This window comes from Mustelus asterias, chromosome 17 (genome assembly GCF_964213995.1).
Source record: "Mustelus asterias chromosome 17, sMusAst1.hap1.1, whole genome shotgun sequence".
NCBI lineage: Eukaryota > Metazoa > Chordata > Chondrichthyes > Carcharhiniformes > Triakidae > Mustelus > Mustelus asterias.
This window is the reverse complement of record NC_135817.1, coordinates 83717618-83735997: the sequence shown is the minus strand read 5'-3', so window position 1 is coordinate 83735997 and position 18380 is coordinate 83717618. Positions and strand designations below refer to the sequence as shown.

The 18380-nt window shown below is 46.0% G+C and overlaps 1 protein-coding gene across 3 annotated transcripts in view; it reads left to right on the top strand.

The window, feature by feature from the left end:
* usp25 (ubiquitin specific peptidase 25) overlaps positions 1-18380 on the top strand; it is a 166544-nt gene that overhangs the window by 130702 nt on the left and 17462 nt on the right. For all 3 annotated transcript variants that reach the window (XM_078233049.1, XM_078233048.1, XM_078233047.1), the window contains 2 exons: positions 2141-2219; positions 15634-15713. In XM_078233049.1, the coding sequence (XP_078089175.1) occupies positions 2141-2219; positions 15634-15713 (159 nt within the window). The remainder of the gene's footprint in view (positions 1-2140; positions 2220-15633; positions 15714-18380) is intronic.

Here is an 18380-nt window from a genome sequence, read left to right as displayed (position 1 = left end):
ACATCTTCTCTGGAGCCTTCAACATGTCATCGATGAAGACGAACATCTCGCCAAGGCTATTCCCACACCTCCACTTCTTGCCTTCAATCGCGCAATCTCAAACAGACCATTGTACGCAGCAAACTACCCAGCCTTCAGGAGAACAGTGACCACAACACCACACAACCCTGCCACAGCAACCTCTGCAAGACGTGCCGGATCATCGACACAGATGCCATCGTCTCACGTGAGAACACCATCCACCTGGTACACAGTACATACTCTGTGACTCGGCCAACGTTGTCTACCTGATACGCTGCAGGAAAGGATGTCCCGAGGCATGGTACATTGGGGAGACCATGCAGACTCTACGACAACGGTTGAATGAACACCACTCGACAATCACCAGGCAAGACTGTTCTCTTCCTGTCAGGGAACATTTCAGCAGTCAAAGGCATTCAGCCTCTGATCTTCAGGTAAGTGTTCTCCAAGGCGGCCTTCACGACACGACAACGCAGAATCGCTGAGCAGAAACTGATAGTCATGTTCCGCACACATGAGGATGGCCTCAACCGGGATCTTGGGTTCATGTCACACTATCTGTAACCCCCACGTCTTGCCTGAGCTTGCAAAATCTCACTAACTGTCCTGGCTGGAAACAATTCACACCTCTTTAACCTGTGCTTAACTCTCTTTCCACTCACATTGTCTGCACCTGTAAAGACTTGATTACCTGTTAAGACTCACATTCCATCCATTATCTTGTAATTGAGTTTGTGTCTTTATATGCCCATTTGTGAAACAAATCCTGCACTCACCTGATGAAGGAGCAGCGCTCCGAAAGCTCATGCTACCAAATAAACCTGTTGGACTTTAACCTGGTGTTGTGAGAGTACTTACTGTGCCTACTCCAGTCCAACGCCGGCAACTCCACATCACAGTAAAGAATGACATGAGGACAGAAGTGAGAAATGGTTCAGATGATCAGGATGTAGAATCAGTATAGATAGAGATTAGGAAGAACAGGGGTCAGAAAGCATTGATGGGAATCGTTTATAGATACCCTAAAAATGGTAATACCGCTGGACAAAGCATTAAACAAGAAGTAACTAGAGCTTAGTTGTTAAAAAATCAAGACAAGGCAATAATGGTGAGGGACTTTAATCTTCAAATAGATTGGTCAAATCAAGTTGGCAAAGATAGCTTGGAATGTGAATTTGTCGATTGCTTGTGTGACAGTTCCATGGGGCACATCAAATCCAGCCCAAAGAAACTACAGAGAGATGTGGACAAGTTAAGTGAATGGGCAACAGGGTGGCAAATGAAGTATAATGTGGGAAAATGTGAGGTTATTCACTTTGGCCACAAGATTAAAAAAGCAGAATTTTTTTTTAAGAGGCATGAACACCTGTCACTGTTCAGAAAGATTTGGGTCACTCATACAAGGAGCACAGAAAATCAGCATGTAGCAAGCAATTAGGAAGATAAATGGCATATTGGCCTTTAGTGCAAGGAAATTGGAGTGCAAGAATAAAGGGTTATTGCTGCAATTTCAGAGGGCTTTGGTGAAATCACATTTGGAATGCCATATGCAGTTTTGGTCTCCATTTCTATGGAGACCTCCGTAGGAGGTCTATGGAAGGCTGCGCTCACCTTGGAACTGGCAGAGCAAAGGTTCACTGGGTTTGTCCTTGGGATGAGAAGGTTGCTCTATGATGAATTAGGCCTGTGTTCTATGCAGTTTGGAGCAATGAGAAGTGACCTCATGGACATATACAAAATTGCGCAGGTGATCGACAGTATGGATACTGAAAATGTGTTTATCTTACCCAGGGAATCTAAAACATGGGGTCTCAGGGTAAGGAGTAAATCATTTAGGACTGGGATGAGGAGAAAATTCTTGACTCAAAGGTTACAGTTCTTTGGAATTGTGTATCCAGAGGGTTGTGGGTGATTCATTGCTGAATATATTTAAGTCTGAACTGGATTTTTGGTTTGCTATGGAATCAAAGGAGTGAGTCAGAAAGTGGCCCAAGATCAGCTACGATCATACTGAATGGTGGAGCAGGCTCAAAGGAGTGTCTGGTCCTCTCCTCCTATTTCTCATCTTCTTGTGTTTGCTTTTAAAACACAAGCTAATTCCACTCCTTCTGTGTTTCAGGTGTCGCAGTGTCATGAAAATCGCTCGGGCCAAACTTGAGCTGATCAAACCTAAAGAAGTCAACATGGAGGAGTATGAGGTAAATGGGGCTAACTATGTCGGAAGGTGCCCGGAGCATTTCAGATAGCTTGCTCTTTGATGGAAATCTGAAGTGGCTTTTATCAATGCTTATAAATTAAGACTTTGACTCTTGCCTGGAAATCATTGGCATCTTGTGGGGTTTGGATGTTCTTTGTGTGTGAGCATAGTTAGTTACATGGGGTATACAGCACAGAGCAATCCATGCAACCCAATTAGCACATACTGGTGCTCATTCTTCACACCATTCTATCTACCTCATTTCAACCTTACTCCACAATTAAGGGGACAGATAGGAGGGTCGGAACTAAAGGTAGGGACTCAGGGTTGGTGTGTTGCCTACCAGGGGCTGGGGTCCGGGATGTGTCTGACAGGGTATTCAGGACTCTTAGGGGGGAGGGAGATAAACCACAAGTTATTGTACATGTGGGGACACACGACATAGGGAGGATAGGGGAAGGGGATATTAGGCAGGGATTTATGGAGTTGGGGTGGAAACTAAAGGCCAAGACTGACAGAGTGGTTATCTCTGGACTCTTGCCTGTACCACGGGATAGTTTAGAGAGGAATAGGGAGAGGGAAGGTTTGAATTCATGGCTGAGGGGATGGTGCAGGAGGGAGGGGTTCAGGTACTTAAGCAATTGGGGCTCGTACTGGGGAAGGTGTGACCTCTATGAGAAGGATGGTCTACACCTTAATCAGAAGGGGACCAATATCCTGGGGGGTAAATTTGCTAAGGCCATGCAGGGAGGTTTAAACTGATTCGGGGGGGGGGAGGGATCCTGAGTAGTGGTGCTGAAAGTGAGGGATGCATGGATGGGGACTGCAATGCACGGCATTGCAGAGGTGGGGTGGAGCAGGGTTTGAAATGTGTATACTTCAATGCCAGGAGTATTCGCAATAAAGTGGGTGAACTTGCAGCGTGGATCAGTACCTGGGACTTTGATGTTGTGGCTATTTCAGAGACATGGATAGAACAGGGGCAGGAATGGATGCTGCAGGTCCCGGGGTTCAAATGTTTTAGTCGAAGTAGGGAAGGAGGTAGAAGAGGGGGAGGGGTAGCATTATTGGTCAGAGATTGTATCACAGTGTCAGAGAGGAGGTTTGATGAGGACTTATCTGTTGAGGTAGTATGGGCGGAGATTAGAAATAGGAGAGGAGAGGTCACCCTGTTGGGAGTCTTTTATAGACCTCCTAAAAGTTCTAGAGAGGTTGAGGAAAGGATTGCGGAGTCAATCCTGCTTAGGAGTGAAAGTAATAGGGCAATTGTTATGGGGGATTTTAACTTGACTAATATTGACTGGAATTGTTATAGCTCTAGCTCGTTAGAGGGGTCAGTTTTTGTTCAAAGCGTGCAGGAAGGTTTTTTGACTCAGTATGTAGACAGGCCAACTAGAGGTGAGGCTATATTGGATCTGGTGCTGGGAAATGAGCCAGACCAGGTGCTAGACTTGGAAGTTGGTGTGCATTTTGGTGATAGTGACCACAATTCGGTTACGTTCACCTTAGTGATGGAAAGGGATAGGCATGAACCTCGGGCCAGTGGTTTTAGCTGGGGGAAGGGTAATTATGAGGCTATTAGGAGAGAATTAGGAAACATAGGTTGGACTAGGAGATTACAGGGACTGGGAACGTCCGACATGTGGAGTTTTTTCAAGGAGCAGCTACTGCGAGTCTGTGATAGGTATGTCCCTGTCAGGCAAGGAGGAATTGGTAGGGCTAGGGAACCGTGGTGCACCAAAAAAGTTTCTTTGTTGGTTAAAAAGAAAAAGGAGGCTTATGTTCGGATGAGACGTGAGCACTCGGGTAGTGCACTAGAAAGCTTTAGATTGGCTAAGAGGGAGTTGAAGAGCGAGCTTAGAAGGGCTAAAAGGGGACATGAGAAGACTTTGGCGGATAGGGTTAAAGAGAATCCTAAGGCGTTCTATAGGTATGTCAAGAACAGAAGGTTGGTTAGGGCAAGTTTAGGGCCAGTTATAGATGGCAGAGGGAAGTTATGTGTGGAACCGGAGGAGATTGGTGAAGCATTGAACCAATATTTCTCTTCGGTGTTCACGCAAGGGGACATGAATATAGCTGAGGAGGACACTGGGTTGCAAGGGAGTAGAATAGACAGTATTACAGTTGATAAGGAGGATGTGCAGGATATTCTGGAGGGTCTGAAAATAGATAAATCCCCTGGTCCGGATGGGATTTATCCAAGGATTCTCTGGGAGGCAAGAGAAGTGATTGCAGAGCCTCTGGCTCTGATCTTCAGGTCGTCGTTGGCCTCTGGTATAGTACCAGAAGATTGGAGGTTAGCGAATGTTGTCCCATTGTTTAAGAAGGGGAACAGAGACTTCCCCGGGAATTATAGACCGGTGAGTCTCACTTCTGTTGTCGGCAAGATGTTGGAAAAAATTATAAGGGATAGGATTTATAGTTATTTGGAGAGTAATGAATTGATAGGTGATAGTCAGCATGGTTTTGTGGCAGGTAGGTCGTGCCTTACTAACCTTATTGAGTTTTTTGAGAAAGTGACCAAGGAGGTGGATGGGGGCAAGGCAGTGGACGTGGTATATATGGATTTTAGTAAGGCGTTTGATAAGGTTCACCATGGTAGGCTTCTGCAGAAAATGCAGATGTATGGGATTGGGGGTGATCTAGGAAATTGGATCAGGAATTGGCTAGCGGATAGGAAACAGAGGGTGGTGGTTGATAGTAAATATTCATCATGGAGTGCGGTTACAAGTGGTGTACCTCAGGGATCTGTTTTGGGGCCACTGCTGTTTGTAATATTTATTAATGATCTGGATGAGGGTATAGTTGGGTGGATTAGCAAATTTGCTGATGACACCAAAGTCGGTGGTGTGGTAGACAGTGAGGAAGGGTGTCGTAGTTTGCAGGAAGACTTAGACAGGTTGCAAAGTTGGGCCGAGAGGTGGCGGATGGAGTTTAATGCGGAGAAGTGTGAGGTAATTCACTTTGGTAGGAATAACAGATGTGTTGAGTATAGGGCTAACGGGAGGACTTTGAATAGTGTGGAGGAGCAGAGGGATCTAGGTGTATGTGTGCATAGATCCCTGAAAGTTGGGAATCAAGTAGATAAGGTTGTTAAGAAGGCATATGGTGTCTTGGCGTTTATTGGTAGGGGGATTGAATTTAGGAGTCGTAGCGTTATGTTGCAACTGTACACAACTCTGGTGCGGCCGCACTTGGAGTACTGTGTGCAGTTCTGGTCCCCACATTACAGGAAGGATGTGGAGGCTTTGGAGAGGGTGCAGAGGAGGTTTACCAGGATGTTGCCTGGTATGGAGGGGAGATCCTATGAGGAGAGGCTGAGGGATTTGGGATTGTTTTCGCTGGAAAGGCGGCGGCTAAGAGGGGATCTTATTGAAACATATAAGATGATTAGAGGTTTAGATAGGGTGGATAGTGATAGCCTTTTTCCTCTGATGGAGAAATCCAGCACGAGGGGGCATGGCTTTAAATTGAGGGGGGGTAGTTATAGAACCGATGTCAGGGGTAGGTTCTTTACCCAGAGGGTGGTGAGGGATTGGAATGCCCTGCCAGCATCAGTAGTAAATGCGCCTAGTTTGGGGGCGTTTAAGAGATCCGTAGATAGGTTCATGGACGAAAAGAAATTGGTTTAGGTTGGAGGGTCACAGTTTTTTTGTTTTTTTTTAACTGGTCGGTGCAACATCGTGGGCCGAAGGGCCTGTTCTGCGCTGTAATGTTCTATGTTCTATGTACTGTGTATCATTCTATTCTCCTTACCCTCATGTATTTGTCTACTTTCCTTTTAAAGGACGGTGGCACAGTAGTTAACACTGCTGCCTCACAGCGCCGGGGACCCGGGTTCAATTCCCGGCTCGGGTCACTGTCTGTGTGGAGTCTGCACATTTTCCCCGTATCCATGTGGGTTTCCTCCGGGTGTTCCAGTTTCCTCCCACAATCTGAAAAACATGCAAATTTGGTGCATTGGCCATGCTAAATTCTCCCTTGATGTACCCAAACAGATGCCGGAGTGTGACAACTAGGAGATTTTCACAGTAACTTCATTCATTGCAGTGATAATGTAAGCCTACTTGTGACACTAATAAATAGACTTCAAACTGTTTTTTCTGTTTATTCTTTCATGGGCTGTGGGCATCACTGGCAAGGACTTTGTTGGCCATCCCTAATTGCCCTTGAATGGATTGGCTTCCTCGGCCATTTCAGGGGACAGTTACTAGTTAACTGCCATGGGCCTGGAGTCTCATGTAGGTCAGACGAGGTGAGGACAATAAATCTCCTCCCCTAAGGAGCATTAGTGAACCAGATGGCTTTTTACAACAATGCTGATAGTTGTCATGGTCACCATTACTGAGACTAAATTTATATTCCAGATTTTATTAATTGAATTTAAATTCCATGGTGGGATTTGAACCCGTGTCTCCAGGGTATTAGCCTGGGCCTCTGGATTGCTAGTCCAGTGACTTTACTCCTATGCCACCTTCTCCCCATCTTGGAGCAGTGCAGAATAATAGCAGGCATGGAAGTTCAGTGCTATGGAGAAAGCTGGGATTGCTCTGTTTGGAGAGTGAAAGATTCAGGGGAGGTTTAATAAAGGGTGGACACAGAGTTCAAAAATTCACTAAGAAGCAGAGGGGAGATGAGATGTTTTTTAACACAGAGAGTTATGATGATCTGGAATGCTCTGTCTGAAAGAAAGGGCGATGGAAACGCATTCAATAATAACTTCCAAAAGAGAATTGAATGAATACTCTTGAAAATGGAATGTTTGCAGGGCTATGGGGAAAGGGAGAGCAAGTGATTGGATAGCTGTTTAGAAGGGCCAACACAGAACTAATGGGTCGAATGGCCTCCTGTTTGTGTATGATTCAGTGGTAATGTTTACTTAGCGTGTTTTGCATAATTGCGATGCCTTTTCTGCAACAGGTAAGATGGAAGTCACTGCCCTTGGTTTATATCTAGGGACAGTCCTCGTGATTGATAGCCACTGATGGTACAGTCACTGGAGACCTGTGTTCCCTTCAAACTCCATGGTTGCACAGCAAGGCAAATGTTCACTTACTAGCTGAGCATAAGCTTGACCTTTCTGTGTGTCCTGAACCAGGGGTCACAGTCTGAGGATTCGGGGTAGACCATTTAGGACGGAGGTGAGGAGATATTTCTTCACCCAAAGAGTGGTGAGCCTGTGGAATTCACTACCACAGGATGTAGTTGATGCCAAAACATTGAATGTATTCATGAGGCGGCTGGATATAGCACTTGGGGCGAATGGGATCAAAGGTTATGGGGAGAAAGCAGGATTAGGCTATTGAGTTGGACGATCAGCCATGATCGTGATGAATGGCGGAGCAGGCTCGAAGGGCCGAATGGCCTCCTCCTGCTCCTATCTTCTACGTTTCTGTGTTTCTAAATTATTGTGAGTGCGTGTTCAGGCTGAAAAAGTTCTAGGGGCCATGCACTTAAAACACCCACGCGTTTCAGAAAGAAAAATAGAGAGAACGTTTTGGAGAGTGAAATGCTTTCTACCCCCCACCCCCCCAATCACCACCATTTCCGTGCTTGTAAATTTTCACATGTATAGTTTGTTACACCTGCAGGAAGCATTTGGTTTTATTTCAGTACCCAATATCACCTATCATCTTCCATCAAAGTTGGGTCCTTGGGGAAATAATGATCCCAATGCTACTTTCTGTTTGATTCATCATGTAAGTAGATTGTAAGCAGCGTTTTCAGTGGAGCATGGTCGGTTACAGCAGCCATGCTGGACAAATCCGATCAGCATGACCAGATTCACTAAGTATTTTGCTGTAGCGAGAAAGTTGAATGTGTATTAGAGGAAGGTGCGACATTTCAGTAAATCTTTCCCAGCAGATTTATTTGTCGTGTTTCCCACCTGTTGCTTAAGGCTTTAATAAACCAGATGGCATTGTGTGTGTCAGCCTTAGCTCAGTCAATTGCATTTTGCTATGAACCCGAGTCCCTGCATCCGGTGCCTCAAGCATATAACCTAGGCCCACACTCCCAGAACAGTCATAGAGTTTTGCAGCACAGAAAGAGGACTTTCAGCCCATTGTGTCAATGCTGGCCACCACGCACCTATCTATTCCGAACAGTTTTAAATTTAAGTTTATTTATTAGTGTCACAAGTAGACTTACATTAACACCGCAATGAAGTTATTATGAAAATCCCCTTGTCGCGCCACACCAGCGCCTGTTCGGGTGCATCTTTCGGAATGTGGGAGAAAACCGGAGCACCCGGAGGAAATCCACGCAGACACGGGGAGGACGTGCAGACACTGCTGATCCAAGCCAGGAATTGAACCCGGGTCCCTGGTGCTGTGAGGCAACAGTGCGCCACTGTGCTGCTCAGGCACTGGAGTGTGGCAACTGGGGGATTTTCACAGTAACTTCATTGCAGTGTTAATATGAGCCTCCTTGTGACAATAATAAATGAATTAATAAATGAATCAATAAATGCTAATGCCATTTTCCAGCACTTGGTCTGTATGCTATGGCATTTCAAATGCTCACCTAAATGCTTCTTAAATGTTGTGAAGGTTCCTGCCTCTCCTACCAGGGAGGACATGATAAGGTGTATACGATTGAGGGGCATTGACAGAGTGAGTAGGGAGCAGCTGTTCCCCTTGGTTGAGGGTCAGTCACGAGGGGGCAGAGTTTTAGGGTGAGGGGCAGGAGATTCAGAGGGAATTTGAGAAAAAAACACTCACTCAGAGGGTGGTGGGAATCTGGAATGCACTACCTGGGAAGGTAGCGGAGCCAGAAACCTTACGACCTTTAAAAAGTATTTGAATGAGTACTTGAAGCACCATAACATTCAAGGATATGGGACAAGTGTTGGAAAATGGGATTAGCGCAACTTTAGTGATAGTTATTGTTGGTGTAGACTGGATGGGCCGAAGGGCAGTGTGCACCGTGTGACTCTATGACCAGGCAGTGAGTTCCAGATTCCCATCACCCTTTGGTGATAAAGCTTTTCCTCAAATCCCCTCTAAATCCATTGCTATAAATTTACGCCCCCGGTTATTGACCCCTCTGCTAAGGGGAAAAGTTCCTTCCTATCTACCCTATCTATGTCCTCTTAGTTTTATGCACTTCAATCAGGTGCCCTCTCAGCCTTCTCTGCTCTAAGGAAAACAACCCCAGCCTTCATAGCTCTCTTCATAGCTGAAACACTCCAGCCCAGGCAACATCCTGGTGAATCTCCTCTGCACGTATAGTGTGGCGATCAGAACTGCACACAGTACTCTAGTTGTGGCCTAACGAGTGTTTTGTACAGCTCCATCAGAGCCTCTGTTCTTATGTACTATGCCTCGACTAATAAAAAGCAAGTATATCATATGTCTTCTTAACCACCTTATCTATTTGTCCTGCTGCTTTTGGGGATCTTTGAACATGCACCCCAAGGTCCCTCTGGTCATCTGTACTTTCAAGCATCATTGTGTACTTCCATACCCTGTTAGTCCTCCCAAAATGCATCACCTCACACTTTTCAGGGTTAGATTCCATTTGCCACTGTTCTACCCATCTGACCAGCCAGCCTATATTATTCTGTAATCTCAGGTTACCTCCTTGCTTTTTACCACGTCACCAATTTTCGTGTGATCTGTGAACTTGATGATCGTACTTCCCACATTCACGTCTCAATCATTAATGTACACTATGAACAGCATTCAAAGGTGCCGTTGTTCTGATGAGACTTTCTTAGGTGGATGTAAAAACCAAGATTTCATAAAACTATTCACTAGAAGAAAAGGGCAGTTCACCCTGGCATCTTGGCCAATATTTATCCCTTAATCAAAATCACTAAAACAGTTTTACTAATCATTTCTCTCATTGTTATTCATTGGGCCTTGCTGTGTGCAAATTGGCTGCTATATTATATGTAGTGAGTGATTATACCACCAAGAAGGTTTGTTTAGGTTTGCTCAGAACCATATAACACAGGGAGTGGCCATTCAGCTTGTACAAACAATCCCACTGCCCTACTCTATCCCATTGATTTGGTGGTCATATTGTCATGGGACTAGGGTGGATCATAAGCAATTTAAAAATAAAGTGTTAATCAGGGGAAAAAGGTGCTAGAAGAACAAGAGCAGGTCGGCACGGCAGCACAGTGGTTAGCACTGCTGCCTCACAGCACCAGAGGCCCGGGTTCGATTCCGGCTTCGGGTCACTCCCTGTGTCAAGTCTGCTCATTCTCCCCGTGTCTGCATGGGTTTCCCCTGGGTGCTCCGGTTTCCTCCCACACTCCAAGGATGTGTGGGTTATGTTGACTCTAGTGTCAGGGGATTCACAGTAAATATGTGGGGTTATGGGAATAGGGCCTGGGTGGGATTGTGGTCAGTGCAGACTCGATGGGCTGAATGGTCTCCTTCTGCACTGTAGGGATTCTATAGATTCTAGGTCCCATTTCGGCCTGACAATGAGAATCTTGCTCCTCTTTCTTAAGTTATCAGCAGAGTAGATGCAGGAAGCACATTTCCCCAGGCTGGGTGGTGACAAGAACCAGGGGACACAGTCCATTTGGGGACTGAGATGAGGAGAAATTTCAGAATGTGGTGAACTTTTGGAACTTTTCTGTCCCAGAGGGCTGTGGAGACTCCCATCATTCAGTACGTTCAAACTGAGATCGATAGATTTCTGTATATTAGAAAGATCAAGGGATGCAGCGGTAATGCAGGAAAATGGTGCTTATATAGAAGATCAGCCATATAATCCTACAGAATCCTACAGTGCAGAAGGAGGCCATTCGACTCATCGAGTCTGCACCGACCACAATCCCACCCATGCCCTATCCTCATAACCACATGCAATTTCCCTAGCTAGTTCCCCCGACACTAAGGGGCAATTTACCATGACCAATCCACCTAACCAGCACGTCTTTTAGACTGTGGGAGGAAACCGGAGCACCTGGAGGAAACCTACGCAGACACGGGGAGAATGTGCAGACTCCACAGACAGTGACCCAAGCTGGGATTTGAACCCAGGTCCCTGGCGCTGTGAGGCAGCAGTGCTAGCCACTGTGAGGCAGCAGTGCTAGCCGCTGTGAGGCAGCAGTGCTAACCGCTGTGAGGCAGCAGTGCTAACCACTGTGCCACCGTGCCACTGAGCCATGATGTCGTTGAGTGGCAGGGTGGGCTCGGTGGGCCTTGATGGTCTCCTCCTGCTCCTAGTTTTTATGTTCTTATTAGGCGGGGGATGTTTTGAAATGCAAAGGCAGTTGGAGAACTGTCAGTGAAGATAGTGGACAGAAAAGTGCAGAGATATTGGTGGAAACGACTTGAAAATGCAGTCCCACCGGGATTGAGTTTGGGACTGCTCTTTCAAATTTTATTTAATGGTATTCAGAAGGAACTTGCATTTGTAGTGTTCCACCCCTTCGGGAAGCTCCACAGCATTCCACAGCTAATTGATAAGTTTATAGATGACTCCGAACTTGGTGCGAGAGTGAACGATGCTGACCCGTGTGCGATAATCCAGTGGAATCCAGACAGTCTGGGTCACTGGGGGCGGGGGAGAGATATCTGACAGAGTTTAACGCAGGGAAGTGTAAAGACAGGAGATTAGAAGAATCAAAAAAATACTCAGCACATACTAAATGGTGAAATGCTTGAGGGAATGCACAGGGTGGAGGACATTGCTTCACTTACCACAGATGGTCAATAAAACAAAACGTTGCAGCATATGGCCAGGCTTTGTGATTTATAAGCCAAAGTAGGTGATTTTGAAGTTGCATCTGGCCGTGGTTAGACCACATCTGGATTACTTGTTTAGGTTTAGTCTCCATGCTGCCAATTCGCTACACTAACACTGCTGAGTTAAACAACCAGGCAAAACATACCATCCGCCTTTACAGAAAAGTTTGTAATTCGAGCTAGCATCTGAATATTTATCAATATTTCAGTCAGCAGCCTCCTCACCCTGAGACCGAGGTTTGAATCCAGCCCGGAGTGATGGTGTGAAAAACTTCTTCACGAATCATAAAATGGCATAGCATAGAAAGATGCCATTCAGTCCATCCATTCTGGTTCGGCTCTTCCAATGAGCAATCCAGTGATTCCGGTCCCTGACTCTTACCCCATCACTGCAATTTTTTTCTTCAGATATTCATTCAATTCTCTTTTGAATCTAGTAATTGTGTGAAAGTTTTTCTTGTTATCACCTCAGGTACTATTGCCAATTACTGTAAACTACTGTGTCCTCTGGTTACTGAGCCTTCAGCCATTCAAAACAATTTGTTTATCTAAACCCTTCATGATTTTAAGTGCCTCTTTCAGCTCTCCTCTTATCCTTCCATACTCTAGAATCATTGAATCCCTACAGTGCAGAAGGAGGTCCATCGAGTCTGCACCGACTCTCCGACAGAGCATCTTTACCCAGGCCCTATCCCCCATAATCCCACACATTTACCCAGCTAATCCCCCTAACCTATACACCTTTGGATACTTAAGGGTCAATTTAGCATGGCCAGTCCACCTAACCTGCATATCTTTGGACTGTGGGAGGAAATCGGAATACCCGGAGAAAGCCCACACAGACATGGGGAGAACGTGCAAAGTGCACACAGACAGTGACCAGAGTTGAACTCGGATCCCTGGTGCTGTGAGGCAGCAGTGCTAACCACTGCTAAGGTTAACCGCCCCAGATTCTCCAATTATTCCACAAAACCCCACATCCCTGGAATCTATTCTGTAACCTCTCCAAATCCTTCAGGTGCTTCTGAATGTGTACAGTTATCAGGGTGAGCTGGTGTTTTATCTACTTGTTGCGATACAATCTGGAATTTGGGACAGTCTCAGTCTGCAACATAAAACCCACCTCTATAGTCAGAGTCTTCCTCAGAAGTTGCAATGCAGTAGGAGCTGTAATCTACACCCATCAGAATCATAGAACCCTACAGTGCAGAAGCAGGACATTCGGCCCATCAAGTCTGCACCGACCACAATCCCACCCAGGCCCTATCCCCACAACCCCATGTATTTACCCTAGCTAGTCCCCCTGACACTAAGGGGCAATTTAGCATGACCAATCCACCTAACCTGCACATCATTGGACTGTGGGAGGAAACCGGAGCACCCGGAGGAAACCCACGCAGACACAGGGAGAATGTGCAAACTCCACACAGACAGTGACCCAAGCCGGGAATCGAACCCAGGTCCCTGGTGCTGTGAGGCAGCAGTGCTAACCACTGTCTGACTGAATCAGAAGTGGTTGGTACTACTTTTTAAAAAACAGAGAGAATTTATATTTGGAAAGTTACTTCACATTGTCCCAAAGCACTTCAGAGCCAATGATATACATCTGGACCATTGGCACTCTTTTAATTGTAGGGAAATGTAGCAGCCAGTTACTGCTCAGCAAGATTCCACAAAAAGCAGCTCACTAGTTGATCCATTTTGTTCATGTATTTGCCGGTAGCTGCTGCTCGACTTCTCCGCACGATCATCTGTCACTTGGATGAGCTGAGAATTTATAAATGGAAGTGATTTTTGTTTTGTTAGCTATGGTTTCAGGAAGCCATTTCGATTCAGGTGGTTTGTCCTGTTCATGTTGAATCTACAAACTGGTAATTCTGCGGGACTAGGCTGGGAAGTTTCTGCATTTGCTCAAGGACCAAATGCCTGACGATTTGATTCATTCTGCATGACAAAACTAAGGCTATCTCCAAATGTGTGCAATCTCATTTTGTACCGAGCAGAAAGATGTTTCAGTGTGTATAGCAATGCCACGGAGACTATTAAGATGCAGGCTGTCTGTGCCCAGTCAGTGCCAAGTTAGCTGATCATAGCCAGGGCTGCTGCGTGGATGCTCTCATTGGCCCCAGCGTTACAGAGTGAAAGATCTTCCTGCATTCCTGCCTTAGGGAACAAACCAGTGTCCATGCAGAGAAGTGAACATGGGCGGCATGGTGCCACAGTGATTAGCAGTGTTGCCTCACAACTCCAGGAACCCGGGTTTGATTCCTGACTTGGGTCACTGTCTGTGTGGAATTTGCACATTCTCCCCGTGTCTGCGTGGCTTTCCTCCGGGTGCTCCAGTTTCCTCCCACAGTCCAAAGATGTGCGGGTTAGGTGGATTGGCCATGCTAAATTGCCCCTTAGCGTGTCCCAACATGCGTAGGTTAGAGGGATTAGCGGGGTAAATATGTGGGGTTACGGGGATAGGGCCTGGGTGGGATTGTTGTCGGTGCAGACTCGATGGGCTGAATGGCCTCCTCCTGTAATGTAGGGATTCTCTGATTGCTATATTTTGACAATTGCTGATAGGCCTCAGGTGCAATGCTCCCATTTATTGAATGGCCAGCTGCAATTCTGTCTGAAAAATGGTTAGTCGGTGAATTGTCCCTCTGATAGTCCAGCAAAACAAAAATATGATTGACTTTACCTCTGTGCCTCTCTGGTTCCTGAACTGTGCAGGTCAGCTTGAAGTAACGAGGCACAGAGGTTAGAAATATCCCCGGTGTGCCAGCCGCTCTCTGCGGAGGGCCCTGAACACTTCCCCCTGACTCCACAACAACTTGCTCTTATTTAATAAAGTAAAACATCTCAAGACACCTTGGCGAATGTAACCAATAAAAATCTGACACAGACTGAGGGAGGAGTTAGTAGGACAAGTGACTAAACACTTGGTCAACGAGATAAGTTTTAAGCAGCAGCTTAAAGAAACAGAGAGAACTGGAAAGTCAGAAAGGCTCAGAAAAGGAATTAAAGAGTATGGGGGTTAGACCACTGAGGGCACTGCTGCCGATGGTGGGACAAAGGAGATGGAGGATGCACAAGAGGATTTCTGCTGGAAAGTGGGAGTATGAGAGTGTTGGATGAGGACGGCATCCAACTCATAGTCAGACATCACTCAGTGCCCGGGCTCCAGACACATGATCATTCGGAAAAGGCACCAGATGGCAACACAGTGCCCTATCTCAACCAGGACATGGTTTCCTCGGGGGGAGGGGTGGGGGAGATGTAGGCGCAGGCTCGATATCGTGTGGGAGAAGGAAGCTATAGGGAAATATGATACTCGGAAATATGATACGGGCGGCGCGGCAGCACAGCGGTTACCATTGCTGCCTCACAGTTCCAGGGATCTGGATTTGATTCCCGGCTTGGGTCACCGTCTGTGTGGAGTTGCACATTCTCCCCGTGTCTGCGTGGGTTTTCTCTGGGTGCTCTGGTTTCCTCCCACAGTCCAAAGATGTGCAGGTTAGGTTGATTGGCCATGCTAAATTGACCCATAGTGTACGGAGATGCACATGTTAGAGGGATTAGCGGGATAGGGCCTGGGTGGGATTGTGGTCGGTGCAGACTCGATGGGCCGAATGACCTCCTTCTGCACTGTAGGGATCCTATGATTCGCCCATAAAGTAACCGCTTTCCCCCTGCTGTGATTTGCATTTGTTACAGAAGTGGCACCGTGAATACCGAATGTTTCGAGAAATGACTGCTTGCGTTATGATTGGCTTGGAGCTGTTCCAAAAGAAAAGGTAAGACGATGATGATGTTGAATACAGCAAGTGTACTCTCATTTTGCTGTGAAACTCTGCACTTTTTATTCTGTCCCGTTCTGTTTCACCTGTCGGATTAAAAATACCAGCTTGTTTTCAATTGATCGCTAGGAATTTCTACCGTCTGTATTCTTTTTCAAATACATGAAATGGCGTCGTCCTCACTGCCGTGGCCTCAATTCTGCTCATGCCTCTAGGTGGCAGGCGTGCCACTGGTTTCTCCAAAAGCCTGTTTGAGACAGAGCTGTAGTGATTTCTTCCCTCTTTTTGAATGAAGGCAGTAACCAGGCCAGGGAATTATCTCATCCGCAGCCTCACAGCAGTAGTTGACAAACTGCTGCAAAACTCTGCAGCCCAATAGATTAAAAACTGTTCCTGCAGCTTCCCTGGTGCCCCCGGTTGGTAAAGGGACTGTATACCTGATTGATACAGAAAAAAAAGAGGGCTTGCATTTATGTACCTCCATTCGCAGCCTCAGGACATGCCACAGCGATTTGTAACCAGTAACCTCAAGGGTCGTCAGCCATTTTGTGGCAGCCATTTTGTGCTCAGCAAGATCTGACATAACAGCGTGATAACCAGATAATCCATTTTGGTCACATTGTTTGAGGGAGAAATATTGGCCAGGATACCATAAAGAACTCCCCTGTTCTTCTTCAGATGTGGCTCATTTGGCGGCACTTTCACACCTGTCAGAAAGGTAGCGGATTTTTTAAAAATTAATTCATGGGACATGGGCGTCGCTGCTGGCCAGCATTCATTGCCCACCCCTAGATGCCCTTTAAACTTGAGTGCAGTTGAGAGTCAACCACATTGCTGTGGCTCTGGACTCACATGTGGGCCAGAGCAGGACGACAGATTTCCTTCTCTCAAGATGTCTGTGAAGGATATCAAAAGAAGTAGATGGGTTTTTTCAACAGTTGACAATGGTTTCATGGCCATCAGTAGATTCTTAAATCCAAGTGTTTTTTACCATCTGCCATGGTGGGATTCGAACCCGGGTTTCCCAAAATATTAGCTGAGCTTCTGATTTAATTGTCTGGTGATAATCCCACTAGGCCATCGCCTTCCACTTTAAGAATTGAGCACAAAGATGAAAGCTGATGCTCCAGTGCAACACTGAAGGGTTGCTGCACCATCACAGATAAAATCTTTCGGATGAGTTGTTAAATCGAGACCCCCATCTGCCCTCTCAGGTGGCATTATTTTGGAGAAGAGCATAATTCAAAGCATAAATTGACATTGAACCACAGAGGAGATATTAAGACAGATGATGAAAAGTTTTGTCAAAGGGATATGCTTTAAGAAGCATCTTGGGAACTCAAAAGCCATCTATTTCAGACTCTTCTCAGTATCTGTTCCCCAGCTTCTGACACCATCCCTCTCCATGGCAACAGTCTGAGATAAACCAGTCTGTTGGTAGTTTGGTGTCACATTTAACCCCGAGATGAGCATCTTACCTCATAGTCATGCCATTACTAAGACTGCTATTTCTACCTGAAACATCACCTGATATTTCATCTAACCTGCTGCAGAAACCTTTGTTCATGCTTATGTTACCTCTGGACTGGAGCAATCCGCGTTGGCTTCTCACATTCTACTCTCCATAAACCTGAGGTCACTCAATACTCTCTTTTAACTCTCAATAAATCTCACTCTCCCATAATTCCTATGCTTGTTAACCTACATTGGCTCCTGGTCAAGGAACGTCTTCATTTAAAAAATACTCATCCTTCTTTTCGGATCTCTCCATAGCCTTGACCTTCCATGCCTCAGTAATCTTCTCCAGTCCCTGTGACTCTCTGGGTCGGGTCCCTTGAGCACCCCTGCCGCCAACCCCCCCTGCCAATTTTAATCATTCCACCCATTGGACAATACCTTCAGTTGCTTCGTCCCTAAGCTCTGGAATTCCCCCTCTACATCTCTCCAACTTTCTTCTCTTTTCTCTTTGAAGACACACCTTAATAACTGCCTCTTTGATCAAGCTTTCATTCATCTGACCTAATATATCTTAATGTGGCCTGCTGTCAGATTTTATTAATATCTAAAATAGGAGCATGAATAGGCCATTCGGCCCCTCGAGCCTGCTCTGCCATTCAATAAAATTGTGGCTGATCTGTTTGCATTGAGTTCCACTTTCCCCATCTACCTTCGATAATCTTGGATTCTCTTGCCCAACAAGAGTCTATCTACCTCTGCCTTAAAAATAGTCAATGACCCCGCCTCCATTGCCTTCTGAGGCAGAGAGTTCCAGAATCTCACAACCTTCTGAGGGAGAAAAATTCTCACCTCTGTCCTATAAGGGAGACTCCTAATTTTAAAACAGTGCCCCCTACTTCTGGACACACCCACAAGAAGAAACATAATTTCCACGTCGATCTTGTTAATACCATTCAGGATCTTATATGCTTCAATCAAGCCACCCCTCACTCTAGTGGAAACAAGCCTAGCCTTTTTAACCTATCCTCATAAGGTGGAGATGCCGGCGTTGGACTGTGGTGGGCACAGTTACAAGTCTCACAACACCTGGTTAAAGTCCAACAGGTTTATTTGGAATCATGAGCTTTCGAAGCACTGCTCCTTCATCGAGGAGCAGCTCTCCCAAAGCTCGTGATTCCAAATAAATCTATTGGACTTCAACCAGGT